Below are 18736 nucleotides of genomic sequence, written 5' to 3'. Positions count from 1 at the left end.
GTCTCAGTATATCGGCCAGAGCTCATATCAGTCCTAGGCCTCCCATAGATCGACTCAGTGGTGTCTAAATATTGGCATTGGGGAAGTATGGTCAAACAACCCTCACGACACACACGGCGTGGGGAGGCTAACACCGAGCAGTGGATTGACAAATGGCCGAACGCAGTTATACAGCGTGTTATTCTCGTGCGCTGGGCCACCAAACCGTGGCGATTAAACAAATGTCGAGACAAACTGTTAAGTCTGGTGCCGTCAAACTGCGCCCACAGCTCCCTCCTCTGGCCTGACCGCGGCACCACAGAGTGGCCGTCTGCTTCTCTCTCTCTTCAACCTCAAATAGGCAAGCCAGGCTATTTAAAGGGTTTTTTGGGTTAGGGGCCGTCCATAAATGACGTCACGCACCTAGGGGGGGGGGGGGGTCAGACATTTGTGACGATGTGTGACGAGGGGGGGGGTTGAGAAATGTGAGGTGACATCGAAATGTGCAACTTTAAATAAATATAGAAAACACGTTCTACTTAATTAGACTTTTTAATAAATGTTTTCTCCGACAACATCAGAGTGCAGCGCCACATTAAATACGTACTACAATGACAATAGTTTAAAGCAATTCGAAGCATGTTTTATTTGGGGGGGGGGGGGGCAGAGCTTTGTGACGTCATATTTGAGGGGGGGGGTCTGACTTTTGTGACGCCGTGTGACGAAGGGGGGGGGGTCAAAAATCGTCCAAAATCGCGTGACGTCATTTATGGACGGCCCCTTAGATCACGTAAATATAAATGCGTCGTTAAACCCGCCAATTAGAAAGGTTTGTTACGTAAACAGAACATTGTCAATTCGTTCCTAGTACAGCACACCGCTGTGTTGGAGAGCATATCCACAACATTTACAATCTGATTACTCGGATTTGGCATGTTCTATTTACGTGACACACCGTACTAATTGGCTGCGCCGGGTGGTGGCGGGTTTAATGACATATTTATATTTACGTGATCTAACCCAAAAACATGTTTTATGGAGTCTGTTTGAACAAACAAAATTTTGCTATTTGACTAGGTAAGGCCCACTGAGCTAGTAAGGTCTTTTTCAGAAATGACCTGGTTACAAACGATGGCTCAACGAAGTAGCTTATCGTGTAGCTTATCGCAATGTATAGCAGCCAAAGACTCGTGTGACGTTGATTCTCAATGTGGAGGGAAAACCTGGAGGATCCGGAGAAGATTTCACGTGACCACGGGGAGGAGGCGTCGGGGTTGATCCCAGGGCCTCCTGTGCACCAGGCGAGGTAGTTCACATCTCCGAGCCACTGGCAGTGCCCCGTGGTTGACGATGGAGGCCCCGTGCAGAATGCCTTGTGTGCCCCCCATTATTTAGTATCGTGGGCCCCCCATTATTTAGTATCATGGGTCCCCCAACAAAAAACCCAAGACCGTTATAGGGCCCTCTAAGATAGATAGCTCGTTTATTGTCATTGTCACCAGTACAACGAAATTTTAAATGCTCACCAGTCAGGGCATCATTCATAAATTTAAATTAAATAAAACAAGAAAATAAAAATAAAATTAAATGAAAGATAATCAATTTATACTATATATAAAAACAGCCCAAGTATACCCACATACCCACATAAGGTTACATTTTGTCATTGCACATCTCTATTTCACAATCAATTGTAAACACTATTACTTAATAATTAATTAGCATTATTGAGTGTGGTGATCGCTGTAGGATAAAAGCTCTGTTTGAATCTGTTTGTCCTTGTTTTGACTGATCTGAATCGTCTGCCTGATGGCAACAGCTCAAACAGTGAGTGTCCAGGGTGAGAAGAGTCCTTTATAATGTTCTGTGCTTTTTTGATGCAACGTGAACTGTGTAGTTCTTCCAGTGTGGGGAGATGGCAGCCGGCGATCTTTTGGGCTGTGTTGATGACCCTCTGGAGCGCTTTCCTCTGAGCCACTGTACAGCTGGTGTACCATACACAGATGCAGTATGTAAGAATGCTCTCGATGGAGGCTCGGTAAAAGGACACCAGCAGTTTCTGTGTGATGTTATTATTCCTGAGAATTCTCAGGAAGTAAAGTCTCTGCTGGGCCTTTTTCAGAAGCTCAGTGCTGTTGGCGCTCCAGGTCAGGCCCTCCCCAATGTGGACTCCCAGGAAGCAGAAGTCTGCCACCCTCTCCACACAGTCCCCGCTGATGATTAGTGGTGGAGTGTCCGTTTTCTTTCTCCTGTAGTCTATTATGAGCTCCTTGGTCTTTGCGGTGTTAAGGAGCAGGTTGTTGCCCCTGCAGTATGCTGTCAGCCGCTCCACCTCGTCCCTGTAGGCAGACTCATCCCCCCCAGAGATGAGCCCCACCACTGTGGTGTCATCAACAAACTTCACAATGGTGTTGCTATGGTGGACGGCAGCACAGTCATGTGTGCAGAGGGAGTAGAGCAGGGGGCTCAGTACACAGCCCTGGGGGGAGCCGGTACTGAGGCTCAGGGCTGTGGATGTATGACGGCCCACTCTGACCCTCTGTCTGCGGCCCGAGAGGAAACTATATATCCACATGCAGGTGGGATGTGGAATCCCCAGGTCGCCCAGTTTTTCCACCAGTTTGTGTGGGAGGATGGTGTTGAACGCAGAACTGTAATCCACGAAGAGCATCCGCACATAGCTCCCCTGCTGCTCCAGGTGTGACAGTGCAGCATGTAGTGCTGTGGCCACGGCGTCCTCCGTGGATCGGTTCGCTCTGTAGGCAAACTGGTGGGGGTCAAGGTTTCGGGGCAAGCTTCCTATGATGTGACTCCGGACCAGTTTTTCAAAGCACTTCATCATCACTGGCGTGAGTGCTACTGGCCGGTAGTCGTTGTAGCTGCAAATGTGGGTTTTTTTGGGCAGCGGGACTATGGTGGAGGACTTTAGGCAGGTTGGTACGGTGGACTGTTCCAGAGACAGGTTGAAAATCCTTGTGAAGACTCCAGCCAGCTCTTCTGTGTGACCCCCCCCCCCCCCTACTGCATTAATGTACTTTATCTTTTTAAAGTTTTGTTTAGCTTTTGTGATGTTGCTGACACAAGTCACCATTCAAAATGAGACTTCTCCTGTCCGGTTAATTAAAAAAAAAACTAATTTATACACTTGAAACGTTATCCTTTATTTAAATCAGATGATACAAACCTATCCAGACACATTTACTTATTTTGCAAGGGCGACCTGCACTGAGCTCATATCGAACAGCCCAGGTGTCGGCAACAAAAATAACTCGAAGAGCCATTTTTTCGAATTGAGTCAAACAAATTCAATATTTGAAGAGCCGCAATGCATGCAAATAACGACACGAAGTATGCCTTGAAGACCCGCATACCTTGAATAGCCGCATGCCTTGAAGAGCCGCATGCGGCTCCGGAGCCGAAGGTTGCCGACCCCTGATCTGGCCAATATGCATTCAAAATCATGACAGATACGCTGTTAGCACCCTGGATCTTAGGTGAGGCTTTCCAAAGCGCCAGCCGGCGCGAACCACCACCCTCTCTCTTTTCGCGGTTACCATTTTTTCTCCCAAGTCAAATACAAATTAAAGCCTTCCACGCTGCTCGCACCCGATGATTGTTTATCACGTCCCACGTGACGGAAATAAGCAAACACATTCCTGCGGAGGGAGCTGGTAGGAACGTTGGGTTGCTCGGTCAATGGCCAGGGTCAACGGCGGCGTGGTGTATTCCGCAAATATGCCCGACTGTGAGGGCGGGCACAAGCCGGCGTGAGTAGGTTAAACGTTGAGTTTTATAAGGGCACCACGGGGTGACCAGCCCCTCCCCACTCAGCCCCACCCCTCCCACCCCCCACCCAGCCCCACCCTCCCCACCCTCCCCTCTCCACCCAGCCCCACCCCTCCAATTTTTGGATGCACGACGAACGGACGGACACAATAATCCCCTGTGGGCTGGTGTAACCAGGAGGTTCCTACCAGTATTAGCGCTGCCTGTATCACGCGGAACAACCATCGAGCGCGTGCAGCGTGGGACGAGTTGATTTGTACAGAGTTTGAATTGGGAGTACATAGGTACGTCCGAAAACACGGAGCGTGGCGGGTCGCGTGGACTGACATTCTAGCTGCTACTACTGGCCAGAGGTCGCAAACGGGTTTTGATTCCTTGCCCGTACCCGGCCGCACCAGGGTGGCAATCGGGTACCCGTACCCTACCCGATACCCGGCTACCCGTACCCGGCCGGGTATCGGGAAGGGTACGGGTATCGGGTACCCGATTGCGACCTCTGCTACTGGCTCAGCTCTCGATACGTGGCCACGACGAGCCCGTGAGCTCACCTCTCGTGTGGCGTTGTAATCCTCCTGCGTAAATTGCAACGTAGGAAACAGCATTCTGCGTGTTGGCTGCAGCAGGCGCCACGCACCGGTAGAGGGCGAGGTCGACACAATCTCTGCATGACAGATGTCCGCGCAGCGGAGTGGATTTGCCGGCCCTGGCTAACGGATAAGAAACATCGAATTCATGCGTGGGGGTTCATATGGGAAAGATGAAAAGTGTGCATGGAGAAATGGAGAGGGGTCCAGATTTAAATTACGCTGAGGTAGAGGAGCAGGGATAAGCGAAGACACGCGAATTAGAGAGACGTTTTGCCTGTTTAGCGCGCTTGGGCTGGACCCGTCGCAGGAAGGGGTCATTGGCAGTGGTTGAGTTGGCAGGCGAAGGAGGCGGCAAGCACCGCCGAGATGGAGCGATGACATCCGGCTCGTGTGCAGGTGCCAGGCGGATTGTCGTATCGCGAGTCCTTGAGAGATGGTGGCTTGGAGAGGCGTCCGCCCAGCAGTGGATAGACCATGGCTGATGATGATCATCATGATCGTGAAGAAAATGAACCGTTGCATCCACTCCGCCGTGTTTCGACCGTTGCGCTGCACAGCTCCTGATGCCCTTTCTCGGTTCTACGACGTCACAATCGGACGAGCACGTGGGAGAGAATCTAATCGCTGCGTCCACGTTCGCCGCTCTTTGCCTTGCGCTCCCGCAGGTGACGTGTGCCTCTTCTACAAGGACACCTACTTCCTGCACGGAGTGGTGGCGTTCGGCCTGGCCCACTGCTGCTACATCAAAGCGTTCGGTCTGCGCGGCGACCACCTCGTCCTGGGCCTCGTGCTGCTCTCCTGCGCCCTCGCCGCCTTCGCCTTCCTCTACCCGGGCGTGAGCGACGACGCCGTGCTCGCGCCGGCCATCTTGGCGTACAGCTTGCTCATCTTCACCATGGCGTGGCGGGCCTTGGCTCGGCTTTTCGGGGGGCCCGGCTGGGGGGCCTGCGAGCTGAGCGGCGCTTTGGGCGCGGCGCTTTTTGTGGCGTCGGATCTGACGCTGGCCACGAACCGGTTTCGCTTCGCGGTGCCCCACGCGGCCTTGGTCACGCACGCGACTTACTACGCGGCGCAGCAGCTGATCGCGCTGTCGGTCAAGCGCGAGCCGTTGACCGGCAAGCAATGGAAGCTGCCGTAAGAGTCCGTGTGGGACCGCCCCCCCCCCCAATAGGGTTTCCACCTCTGGGATACGGCAAAAGCAATAACAACAACAGAAAATGTCACGTGCCACGAGAATGAGAAAGGATAACCCACGCGTAACTGACCAAAAAAAACGGGACTTGTATTGATTTGCCAAAATGTCCCGGGCAGATTTCAGAGATTTCCCCAAGAAAAAAATGATCGCTTACAGGAGGCGCGATCCTGCGAAAAACCAGGACAAGTTGACAAACCCAACAGTGTGACCTCCTTAAACAAACTAAAAATCTAGCGATGTTCAGTCCAATTGAGAGGGGTGAAAGAAAGGTGGGAGGCGAGGGTAGGGAAAGGGGTCTCAGTAGGAGGAAGGTAAGGTTCATCCCAGTGGCGTAGCGTAGTTGACATCAGCTCCGGTGCGAGGAATGGTTGTACCGCGAGCACGCTCGTTAGCCATGCCGCTCGTTCCCACCCCCATCACTCTCTCCCCGCTGTCGTCTCGCAAGTTCACTCTCGGCAGAGCTGGCTCGCTCGGATTCAAATAAAACCCGTGCCGAAAAACACAACCTTAGCTCTGTGTCTTGCCCCACCTTATTTTGCTTCTCTAATTTCTTAACTATACTGTCCCATGCCGTCCTCTAAGCTCCCAATATCGACCGACCCTCTCTCTACCTTGCTTGCCACCCTGCGCCGAGTCACGTCCCTCCTCCCTTCTTGCTCCCCTTCACTGGAACCATCTCCCACTGCGACACGCAGAGCAATCGTCCTCAATCATTTGCTTCCATGCCTCGCTGAAAACAACCCCCATCTCTTCTGCATTGGCTATCCTGTTCCTGCTACTCTCCCTTGCACCAACCCCGCCAGCTACGATCACTACCCCTGTCACTTCCCCTACCCATATCAGTAACCCTATCACTACCCCTATTATCATTACCCCAACACCTATCACTACCCCAACCCCTTCTTAACCACTGCCACCTGTCCTGTCACCATAGCGACACCACCACTTGAATTAACAAGCCTACACTCTTTTTTAACCGCTGTCATCTTAGTTACAATTTTATAGCGATTGTAAAGCGCCTCGGACGAAGGCGCTCTCTAAATCTATACAAGATAAGAAATGTGAACATGATGGCACGCCGTGCATTCCTTTGGTGATCAGGCTGAGTCTCAAATCAAAGCACTTGAGAACCCGGTTCCATCACTAGCGGCTGAATCCGTATTCGAACCGAAGAGCTCATCAGTACCAACACAGCATCTTTGAGCCCTTAACCACCGGGCCACCTCTGTCATTTCACTTTTATTTTTACTTTTGGAGTTTACAATCGCATGCAGTGGAATGGAGCCAGCGATGAAGTTGGCTACAGCGAGCTTCTGTGCTGTTTACCTCTTGTGGAACGTTGCATCGGTTTTAATCGAGTATCGATTTATAAGTGTGATTTACATGTCATGCACATTAAATGCAAATGGTATGCTCACGTTAATAGTACAAAGTGAAGTTTAACACGTAGGCTTTCGCGACGAATATCATCAATAATACAGGTGTTTTGGGTTATTACGCCGCTATTAAAGGAACGAAACTGGTCGACTTCTCCACAAATCTGGCTGTCGCCTGATGACGCTAGTTGTAATTACTGGCGAAAGGTCGTACTCAGATTGTAAATGTTGTGGCTTGACTCTCTAGCACACCGGTGTGCTGGACTAGGTTTCTTTTTACGTGACAAACTTTAATAATTGGCTGTGTCGGCTGGTGGCGGATTTAACGACATTTATATATTTACGCGATCTAACCCAAAAAAACCTGTATTATGGATTACAAAGTGAATTTTACTTTTCTACGTAATATTTTAAAATATTCTACAAACGAGATTAACAAAAATAGACAATACAAATGACATGGAAAACAAAACAAAAATAATATTTTATTGAATTAACTTCCTTAATTGAAACAAAGAATCGGATCACCAGGAGGTGAATCTGTAGACCCCTGCTGTTGCTGCCCATGAATGAGATTTATTTTCACAAAGTGCCCGCCATCTTGGATCTCACCATCGGCCATCTTGGTGATCACTTGCCGCCATTTTGGATCTCACCGTCGGAAATCTTGGTGATCATCTGTCACCATCTTGGATCTCACTGTCGGCCATTTTGGCGATCACTTGCCGCCATCTTGGATTTCACTGTCGGCCATCTTTGTGATCACTTGCCGCCATCTTGGTGACAAGTTCCCACCAACAAACAGAATTTGAAAACACATTTATTGGTGATATTGCCTTGTCAGTGGTGCACAAATACAAATCATGGGAAACTCTAAACATTCGTCAATAGCACTGTGGCCTTAAAGTAAATAATATATAATAGGCACCATTAGAGACAATGGTCGTTCGTAGAAAATATATCCATAATTTTAATAATCAGTGTATCTCTTTATCAAATTCTATCATTTAATTTTAGATTTTCTGGAAAATATATTTCAAGTTGATTTCGAAACAAACTGCTGAAGGTAAATCTATTTTTGGATACTAAATCACAATTTACAGAGGAAGAAGAAAAATAATGATGGCAAAGTGATGCGTGCAATTTTTATTTAAGAGATGGCCAAATATGCTGAGGTAAATTATGTTTCAAATTCCTGAAAAATTCCGATGGGCCATAGATCACTGCTTAGTGAAGGTCCCATTATGAGAGCAATACATCTTTAACGGTTGCCAAAGTGGAAATGACGGCAGAGTAGATTGCGTAATGGAATTTAAAAAAATGGCATTGCGAGAGAGGTAATTGCGTAAACTTACCAACTGAGTGGGTCGGTGCTTCAGCCCAATTAATTGCACTATGTTTAAATTAATAAGTAATTTGTAACTCGCGTAATTGAATAAGTGAGCATGTTGTGAGGAAATAAATGGCTCTATTACTTCATATGATTGAACATGTTTGGTATGGAACAATTTTACACATGATACGTGTGTTTTCTCTCTCAAACATTGGACTATACATTTTCGGGGAAAGTATATGATGTGTGTGATGGTATGTTCTTGTGTGTGTTGGTATACATACGGTGGGATAAAACATCAGAAACTGAGGAGACACGTGGCCGTGCATGGGTCTGGCCACTACCCAAGTGCTGTGCCGGCCTTAATAGGTGCTCGCTAACAACACTTGCCCCGACAACCTGTGTAAGCTACACGGAAGATATTTGTCTTTGTATGTACACGATTCATGCGGAGAGTTAGCGCACTGCGCTACGAAACCGGCCACTCATGTTCGATTCCCGCTCACGGCCAACACCATTGACGATTATCTGAACCGGTCCTGGGCCTCCCCTCGGTGCGATGTGTACACATCACCACTAGAGAGACAAAGGCGGCTGGGCGTGGTGTTGGCCACCCACCCCCTCGTGTGCCACAGTGCCGGCCTTCATAGGTGCTCGCTGACAGCACTTGCCCCAACAGCCTGTTAAGGCTATACGGGGGATCTTTGTCTTTTGTGTCTGCCTCTGTGTTTTATTTAATCGGGCTTGGCCACGGGTGCGTTTGGCCCCGGGTGCGTTGCCAACTCTCCCTGTGAAGCTGCGCGCCACGGAGATTTCACGCTAAGCCCGGGGGTTGTGTCACTCCGTGTGCTCCAGCCCAGGGGTCACGTTGCGTTGTTGGCCTCGCAGAGGGATCACGAATCCATTCATCCATCGAGGGGGTCTGTGTTCGCACAAACATACAACCCAACACACGAACAAATACAGATGGGCGGACAATTACGCCTCCGTCACATATCTGTTTATCCTCATGGTAAAACAATAATTCAAGTGGGGGTTTTTTTTACATTCGATCAGCCACACGGTCTTCTAAGAAGGGAATACATCATTTCGGCAGCAAATGGTTTCACACAAGCAAAACTCTGTACCGGCTTCGACATTCAGTGTCTCATCAGCAGCCAGGCACGCTTGAGCCAATGCACAACAGAGATAGCTCCCGTAGCGACACGAAGGCTATTGCCACCTCAGGTACAACAACGGGAACACAATGAGAGGAAGAATATCTGACAACGTCACAAGAGTTGAAATCTGCATGTTAAATTAAAAAAAGATCTTCTGAGTGGTGTATTTATCAGTTTCTTAGAGAGATGATAAAAAAAACATCCCAGGACACTGAAATAACTTAAAACTAAACTATTTTTTATTTTACCAGGTAAGGCCCACTGAGCTATATAGCTCTATTTCAGAAGCGACCTTGCCACAAAAGATAGTTCAATAAAGTGGCTTATTACGTGTACATTTATAGCAGCTAAATATTATAAACACATGTTTATAAATATTCTTAGGTTTTTTTCGGTAACTTTACGTGAATTTACCGAAAAAACCTAAGAATATGAATCATTGCAGTCACGAAAGCTTCAAATCTAGAATGTTTATAAATGTGGAGGGGGGAAACCAGAGGACCCGGAGAAAAATCCACGCGACCACGGGGAGAGACATGCAAACTACAAATATACAGCAGGCGTCAGGGTCTGGATCGGGATCAAACCCATGGCCTCCTGTATACCCAAGCAAGGTAGTTAACATCTCCTAGCCACCGTGGCGCCCTTTAACGTCCCGGGGGGACTTACGGGTTTTCCAGGAGGCATACCTCAACAGGAGGATGTTCCTGGGAAAACCAGGACGGGTGGCAAGCCTATCAGGTTTGTGTGGTTAGGCTGTTGGTCCTGCGCCGTTCCACGAGGACAACTTCGATTACAAACAAAAATCTCTTCTTCATGAAGGGGAGGGGGACCCAGGACCGGTTCGGATATCACTCGCTACGCCACTGATGATAGTCGTGGCTGGGAATCGAAATCACGTCTCCAAGTTAATTAGCGCAGTGCGTTAACCAAGTCACCTGCCCTCCACTCCACACATAGTTGCTTTTTATATCTGTACACACAAAATCAGAGTTCATTCTGGCTCAAAACGAGCGTGGTGGAAATTCTACGTTCCTATGACGGGATCACGATGAGCAAACAGAATTTTAAAAACCCGACAAACCCCCCTAGCCCCCCCCCCGCCCCCCAAGTTGAACTAAGCTCGACTCTCGTAAAGATACGCACAGTAAGCGCTTCGCAAACCTAAATCCCAACTGCAATGTTAATCCCTGCAAATGAGTTTTAATACCAAACTTTCACGCCACGCTCATTAAATACGCTCGAATGCCCGCCCGCCCGTCCGTGCGGGCGCTCGCTCGCTCCATCGCTCGCTCCATCGCTCGCGTTCCAGCGCTGTTATGAAAGGGCGCCCCGAATTCTTCATCTCGAACAACGCGTGTCCGAGGATACGGGGACTCCATCCCGTGGGCCAGGGCTGGGTGGGTGTGTGGTTAACGGTTACCACCTCGTGTGGCAAATGCTGCTTACTCCTACTACTCATCGTATCCACGGACAGCATGGGCACCAGCCGCCCTGAGCAATGCGTTGTTGGTGTGAGTGTGCAAGCAAGTGTGGGGAGGCTCGTGAAGAACGCTGCTGCTGGGCAGTTGGAGGCAGTCGCCCTCCAGCAACAACGGAGGGCAGAGGAGCGACGCTCACAACAACGAGCGGAGCGCCGGGTGGCTAAAGCACAGCAAGTTGGCACAGTAGGGGGCACAGGTGGTGCATCGGCCAGTCGTCTCAGGAGGTGGATCCACGGCACCTGCTGGGTCTGCCCCGTGACCTCCTGCCAGCGGGCGTTCGACACTTCACGTGGCCTCAACGTGCACATCGCCTGGCACAAGCGCAGTGGTGACGTCACCGCCACTTAGTGGCGAATGGTGGCTGTCGTTGTACGCAAGTGTGGGGAGAGGTAGTTGTAGCTGGACGTCTGTTGAAAAAGCTTCATAGCTCATCGGATTCCTCCACGATAGCGCTCTGCGCTGCAACCCCGGCGACCAGAGTTTGATTCTCGCTCACGGCCACCAACAGAGTGACGATTAATTATCTTAACCGGCCCTAGGCCGCCCATAGGTCGACTCAGCCTCAAATAAGTAGCTGGTACGGTGTGTAAAAACATCGCCACGAGAAAGATAAAGGCGGTCGGGCGTGGTGCTGTCCACCCCATCCTCTCGTGTGGCCGTGTCGGCTTTCATAGGTGCTCGCTAACAGCACTTGCCCAAACAGTCTGTGAAGACTTTCAGGGGGATATTTGTATTTTGTGTACGCATTTCCCCAATGTGACGTAGATAATCTTTATCATGGGACCTCCTTTGCCAGTACAAAAATATGATAATAGGTTTTCCCTTTTTTTCTGGCAAAAAACAGCTGTGTTAAGATGTTAAGGCACCAAACTGAAACCTTTTTATAAAGAATCATGTCTGCATTAACGACAATGCTTGTGGTCAGAATGCAAACAAAAAACATACTCTGATAATTAATGCATTGCCCTTTTAGTGTCCTCTGGTCTAACACCGTTGAGACGAGGGTCAAAAGAAAGCTGTCCCTGGTGTGGACCAATCAGTTTCAAGGGCAATGCATTAATTATCAGAGTATGTTTTTTGTTTGCATTCTGACCACAAGCATTGTGGTTAAAAGCAAACATGATTTCTGGTAAAAAAAAAGGTTTTAGTATGGTGTCTTAACATCCTAACACAGCTGTTTTTTGCCAGAAAAAAGGGGAAACCCTATTATCGTAGATAATCTTTTTTCAAAGTAATAGTGAAACGTTGTGGATATGTGTGAGTTTGTCGTACGTGGTTGCAGTGGGTGAGCGGTGGGTGGCGCAGTGGTTAGCCCACTGCGTGGCGAACTCGGCGGCGGCTTTCCTGAAGTTCGATTCCCGCTTCCGACCAATAAATATATTTTAACTGGTCCCAGGTCTCACCATAGGTGCACACGTGATGCGGTGTGCAATACATCAACAGCGGGGTGCTGGCCACCCACAAAGGCAAAAACAAAGATCCCCCGTATAGCCTTAAAAGACTACGGGGACAAGTGCTGTTAGCGAGCACCTTTGATGGCTGGCACAGCACACGAGGGGGGTGTGTGGCCAACACCACGCCCGATCGCCTTTGTCTCCCCACGTCGCACCAGGCACTCATTTGGTGTTGGCCGTGAGCGGGAATGGAACCCGGGTCACCGGGTTCGTAGCGCAGCTCGCTAACCGCTGCACTATCGCTCCCCACTAGCCACCAACACCCCTCGTGTGTCATGCGGGCCTTGACAGCGCTTGCCTCGACAAGTCTGTTCGTGAAGTGGCCACCATCATCCATTCATATCGACAACGCCCTCCCAGCAGCGTCAGTTGTGTACGCAGCGTCCGCTCCTAAGGGCCCGGGGTGAAATCTGGACGAATCGCCCGGAGCTGTGCTGGGCAGCTAACTCACACGTGCACAGGCGATACCAACCGACGCCACTCCGAACAGGTCACGGATGAACCGGGTGGCGCTGATTGCCGATAGCAATGAACCCCGCTCGCCCCGACTCTGGTTACTGTGTCCCAGCGGACCCAACTGAGAAACTGCGAACAACAATGCGGGAACATTTCGAGAACGACCGAAGATCAGCCGCCGATTCACGGTTCAATTCCGGCGACAGGCGGTCGGATAATGAATGTAGCAGTAAGCGGTGAAGTAGCGTGGTTGGTTGGCACGAGCAAGGAATAAACTAAACTAGATTATTTTTCTTTTACCAGGTAAAGGACACCGAGTTGTGAGCTCTTGTTCAGAGGCGACCTGGCCACGCGTGGTAGATCATCGAAGTGGCTTATCAATATCATCATGTTTGGGGATTCATAGTAGCAGCCAAATCATCTAACCGCACGTTGATTCTAAATGTGGAGGGCGGAAACCGGACGACTCGGAGAAAAATGAACGCGACCACGACGGGGAGCGAGAGAACACACGGACTCTGAAATATACAACAGGCATCGTCAGGGTCCGGGATCGAACCCATGGGTACCAGGCGAGGGAGATTGCACCTCCTCGCCACCGCGGAATGAAATGGGAGTCCCCTCCGCACGTTCCCCTTCCCGTCTCTCGGCGTCATTCCAAGCATGCGTCGCTCCACCCTTGCACTTTTTTGCTTTCGGTGTAGCTAATAACTGCATATATCATATATATTAATATGTTATTATATGCCTACTTGAATATACATGTCATTTAAATTTTAATCTTCGCGGTTATTCATCCAATCTGAGAATGCACTCCAGGAGGGTTCTGCTCACCTACAGTGTATTTAAACAGTTAAACACACGTCGGTATACTTGAATATAATTATACTCATGTTGATTATTGAGAGGTCAGAGGCCTACATTGACCTGGATTCGAATCCGAACATTTACCAGGGTACTCAAGTGTATTAAGTTGATGGTCTCAGGCTGGGGTAAGCGCTGTTAGCGATCACCGTGATTAACCACGAACCACTACACAAAAGAAACAGGTCCCCAAGTGTAGCCTTCACAGACTGTCGGGGCAAGTGCTGTTAGCGAGCGCCTTTGACGGCCGGCGAGGCACACGAGGGGGTGGGTGACCAGCACCACGCCCGGTCGCCTTTTGTCTCCCGAGCGGCGATGTTTACACACCGCACCAGGTGCTCATTTGAGGCTGAGCCGACCTAGGGGAGTCCCATGACCGGTTCAGATAATCGTCACCGAGGAGTTGGAGTGGGGTACAGACCCCCCCCCACCACCACTACCCAACGCCTAACCGTTCGGGATCCGCTTGGGGTTGTTCCTAGAACCCAGAGAGTGTGCGGCTACTTCGGTCAATAAACGAGGCAAGCGTGAAAACAATTTGTTTTCTTTGAGAGGCATGACCCGAATCCGAACTTGCGGGCGGCCCGATTACTCAAATCTCCAACAAGCGGGGCTCGGTGTTCCGGACCAGACGTCGTCACGGCTTTACGCCTCACGCTCGCTCACCAGCTTGCGTCTAAACGTGCATCAAGAACGCTTCAGTTTAACACGTAGGAGGATTTTGCGACTAATATAATCGATAATACTGAGGGGGGGGGGTGTTTAGGTTAGATCGCGTAAATATATAAATGTGTCGTTAAACCCGCCACCACCCGACACAGCCAACTAGTGAGGTTTGTCACGTAAACAGAACGTGGCCAATTCGTTACGAGCACAGCACACCGGTGTGTTGGAGAGCAAAGCCACAACATTTAGATTCTAACGAATTGATACATTCTGTTTACGTGACAACCCTTACTAATTGGCTGTATCAGGATGGTGGTGGGTTTCACGACACATCTATATATTTACGCGATCTAACCCAAAACACCTGCATCAAGTACGCTTCAGCACACGATGTGGGTGGTCCTGGTGTGTGCACAGCGGTGCCAGCGGTGTCAAGATCGCCCTTTGTTATGGGGGAGGCTCGTGAGGGACGCTACTGGGTCAGTTGGAGGCAGTCCGCCCTCCAACAACAACAACGCAGGGCAGAAGAGCGACGCTCACAACAACGAGCGGCGCGCCGGGCGTATAAAAGGCTACAAGTTGGACAGTAGTGGAGGGGCACAGCTGGTGCATCTGCCAGTCATCTCAGTGAGCCATGGCACATGGGGTCTGTCCCGTGACCTCCTGTCAGCGAGCCCTCGGCACTTCACGTGACGGCATCAAAGTGCACCTAGCCTGGCACAGGCGCCGTGGGGACGTCACCGTCACCGCTTTTGGGTCTCAACCACTGTACTATGGTCACCTCCCCTCCCAGCCCCTGCCACGTTACTCACAGCCACAGGAAGGATCCCATGTCTACGATTATAGCCAACGCCGTGCTGCTGATGAGGAGGGCTGTGTTCCAGCTTGTGCGTCCGCGTGTTTTATCGCTGTTTTCCGGCGCGCATTCGAAATGCATCCTGCACTATATCCATGTCGCAGCCTCTGCACCTCCCCCCTCTGAAAAGTCTTTTGCACCCAACCGCTCCCTGGCAATAGTCTGGGAAGCGCTTGTGTGTTATAGCGGAGCGTTGTTTGTACCGCGCGTGTGTGTGTATAGAGAGCAGTCGTGTAGCGGATATCGCGCTGCGCTACGAACCCAACGACCCGAGTTCGATTCCCGCTCACGGCCAACACCAGTGACGATTTTCTGAACCGGTCCTGGGCATCCCCTAGGTCGACTCAGCCTCAAATGAGTACCGGGTGCGATGTGTAGTAAACATCGCCACTAGGGAGACAAAGGCGACCAGGCGTGGTGCTGGCCACTCACCCCCTCGTGTGCCGTACCGGCTTTCATAGGTGCTCGCTAACAGCACTTGCCCCTACAGTCTGTTAAGGCTATGCGAGGGATCTTTGTATTTGTATGTATAATACAATCAGGGCGCTTTGTCAATCCACTGCTGGATGATTGGCCTTACCACGCCTTTGTTGCTCGTAGGGGTTGTTCGACCATACTTCACCACGTTTGTCAAGGCTGGTTGACGAATGGAGTGTGGGGAAGGGGAGCGGGTTACAACCGGTCAGGATATCATCTCGCCAGTAACACTGTGTTGGCCGTGGTCGGGAGTCGAACTCGGGTGGAAAAGTTCATCGGAGTGCAATGCGCCAGCCACTGCGCCACCGCTCCCTCCGTGTGTGTATGTGCGTGCGCATGGGAATGTGTGTAGGGATCGGTGGCGCGGTGGTTGACGCACTGCGCTCAGCCACAGCTCACACCGCTGGCGTGTGCTATGGGAACCAGTCCTTGGCATCTAAACATTACCACGAGGGCGACCGGGCATGGTGCTGGCCACCCAGCCCCTAGTGTGCCGTGCCGGCCTTCATATAGATGCTCGCTAACAGCACTTGCCCCAAGAGTTTGTTAAAGGCTATGGGGGGGTGGGGTGTCTTTGCCTTTGTATGCTTGTGCACGTGTGTGCACATGCGCGTGCCTGTGTGTGCGTGAGTACCGATGCGTAAACATAAATACTGGGGAGACAAAGGCCGCCGGGCGTTGTGCTGGTCACCACCCTCTCGTGTAGACGTTCTGGCCTTCATAGGTGCTCGCTAACAGCACTTGCTCCAACAGTCTGTTAAGGCTATACGGGGATCTTTGTCTTTGTGTGTATGTGCGTGCTATACCCGTATCCTCTTACATAACTGAGAGGCGGGCAGTCAAAAGGTGGTTGAGTGGACAAGACTCTGCGTCACAGAAGGAGTGGTTGACGATGGCGGTGGGAAAGAAGTATAAAGCTCTGCGCCACCCGCAGCCGCCACCAGAGCGGAGCAGATACGAACACCCCCCCCCCCACGCACCAATTACCTCCGCACCCTTCTTCCATTCGTCCTCGCTACCTGAATCGTCTTGCCGGCTGCACCGCAACCCCATTCACCTGCCCCCCCCCCCCACACACCGCCACGCACAACGATCTCACCCCCAACCCAAATGTCTCGGCGCTCTTCTCGCCCCGACACGGCGCTCTACCCGAGCCGCGGCGAGATGCACGAGTCGTGGCGCGGCGGCGTCGCGTGCCTCTGCGTCGCGATCTTCTTCCTCATGACCGTCGCCATCATCTACTGGCAGGTGGTGGACACTCCCGACAGAGCGTGGGCCCTCAAGGCGACGTCGCTGCGAAGCGGCTTGGCCTGGGACGCTCGCGCGCTCCGTCTCGTGCTGGCTCGGCACCACGTTCAGCGCGACGATCGCGATGATGGCGGTGGTGGTGGTGATGGAGACGCGTCGACAGAGGTGGTGGAGGAGGAGGAGGAGGATGACGATGGCGGTGGAGATGTTCCGATCTCGAGCGCCTCTCAAATTGGAGATCTCCTGGAAATCCGCTGCGCCGCGGTCAAGGTGCCGGACGCAGGAGAGGAGGTGAAGAAGGTTGCGTGGAACTCGAGACGAGCCACTTGTGTCGCCAGGGAAACTGGTCAACAGCAGCATCAGCAACGCCAACAGCAACAACACAATCATATCAATCACCAACATAATCGTCAAGAGCGCGCTTCGCCGTCTTCATCAACGACATCGCAAAAAGCATCATCATCATCGTCGTCGGCAACATCGTCATCGACATCGTCGCCTTCGTCGCCACCCGAGTTCTGTGAGAGGTGGGAGGCTGGGGAGGAGCTGCGCGTGAGGGCGGAGAGCGTGGATGCTGGAGGACACTTGGACTGTTACCACGTGGAATGGACCTACCCGGACTGTCGCTCCACACTGCAGGTACTGCATGCGGATGGACCTGTGTGCAAGTGTTTGTCTTTGTGCGTCTACAGGGAGCGGTAGCGTAGTGGTAAGCGCGCTGCGCTACGAACCCGGCGGCCCGAGTTCGATTCCTGCTCACGGCCAACACCGGTGGCGATTATCTGAACCGGTCCCGAGACTTCCCCCTAGGTCGACTCAGCCTCAAATCGTTACCTGATGCGGTGTCTGAGCATGAGCTATGCTGCCGGGCTTGGTTCAGGTCACACCATCGGAGCTCACTCACAGCCCTTGCCCCAACAGTCTGTTGAGGCGAAAGGGAAATCTTCGTATGTACGTGTGTGCTAAATCTTGACTTAAAGCTTTCGTGACTGCAGGAATTCATTTGAGTCTTTCAAGAATACGTGTGTGCTGTTTACACATCTTATATTTGTAAAAACATTTCGATTTAAAGCTTTCGTGACTGCAGGGATTCATCTTATTTCCCTTCTCCGTGACTTTACCGAAAGAACCAATGTAAAAACATGTTTCCACTCCACTGCTGGATGACGGCCTCTCCGCACCCGTGCTGATCGTGGGGGGGGGGGTGTTATTTTTTCACCACACAGCATCGGCGTGGGGGCTATAGAAGGATAGCACAACACTCTTCTGATAACGTAGCTCTGCAGCAGCCTATAACACATTTTATGCACGGCGGTCGCCCGTCCGGGAACTGTCCAGGCTCAACGCTGCTTGGCTTCTGAGATCGGGCGCATGTATGAGTGGATGATGAAGATGGATGCACTCGGCCCCGCCATAGGAAATGTGAAATTCCCGTCACTGGATAACGTTGGTTTGAGCACAAATCAATAATCACTTTCGTGTGTGTGTACGTATGTAGTCCGTGAGCCCAAACAAGATACTTCACTTATCGGTACCCACCTGACCGAGCGTGATATTGGTCGTTTCAATTTCTTTATGTGGCAAATAACAGTACATTACGTGATAACCAATTAGAAATGAGTGTGTTACCAAACATTTAACTTTTATTAGCCATGGAAATGCATCGGTACATACTATGACCTTGGGTGGTACCAACTTTTGCTGAATAATATTCATTGGTGGTACATGGGGGATCTATATCTTCTACGTGTCACTGTTGATCGGTGTAAGCCTCCTAACCAGTTCATTTGGAATGCACCAGATTTGGTCAGATCT

At 50.9% G+C, this 18736-nt stretch overlaps 2 protein-coding genes across 4 annotated transcripts in view; both read left to right on the top strand.

Annotated features, from left to right (window-relative positions):
* The window catches only part of LOC133351463 (lysoplasmalogenase TMEM86B-like), a 39793-nt gene extending 31391 nt beyond the window's left edge, over nt 1-8402 (top strand). The window contains exon 3 of the mRNA XM_061566692.1: nt 5018-8402. Coding sequence (XP_061422676.1) covers nt 5018-5490 — 473 coding nt within the window. The 3' untranslated portion in view covers nt 5491-8402. The remainder of the gene's footprint in view (nt 1-5017) is intronic.
* An 8224-nt stretch (nt 8403-16626) lies between these two features.
* LOC133351342 (SITS-binding protein-like) overlaps nt 16627-18736 on the top strand; it is a 28313-nt gene continuing 26203 nt past the window's right edge. For all 3 annotated transcript variants that reach the window (XM_061566462.1, XM_061566461.1, XM_061566463.1), the window contains exon 1: nt 16627-17560. In XM_061566462.1, coding sequence (XP_061422446.1) covers nt 16784-17560 — 777 coding nt within the window. In that variant the 5' untranslated portion in view covers nt 16627-16783. The remainder of the gene's footprint in view (nt 17561-18736) is intronic.

Source organism: Lethenteron reissneri, chromosome 37 (genome assembly GCF_015708825.2).
Source record: "Lethenteron reissneri isolate LAM-NWPU_2019-01 chromosome 37, ASM1570882v1, whole genome shotgun sequence".
In the NCBI taxonomy this organism is placed as follows: domain Eukaryota; kingdom Metazoa; phylum Chordata; class Hyperoartia; order Petromyzontiformes; family Petromyzontidae; genus Lethenteron; species Lethenteron reissneri.
This window is presented reverse-complemented; position numbering and strand designations above follow the sequence as displayed.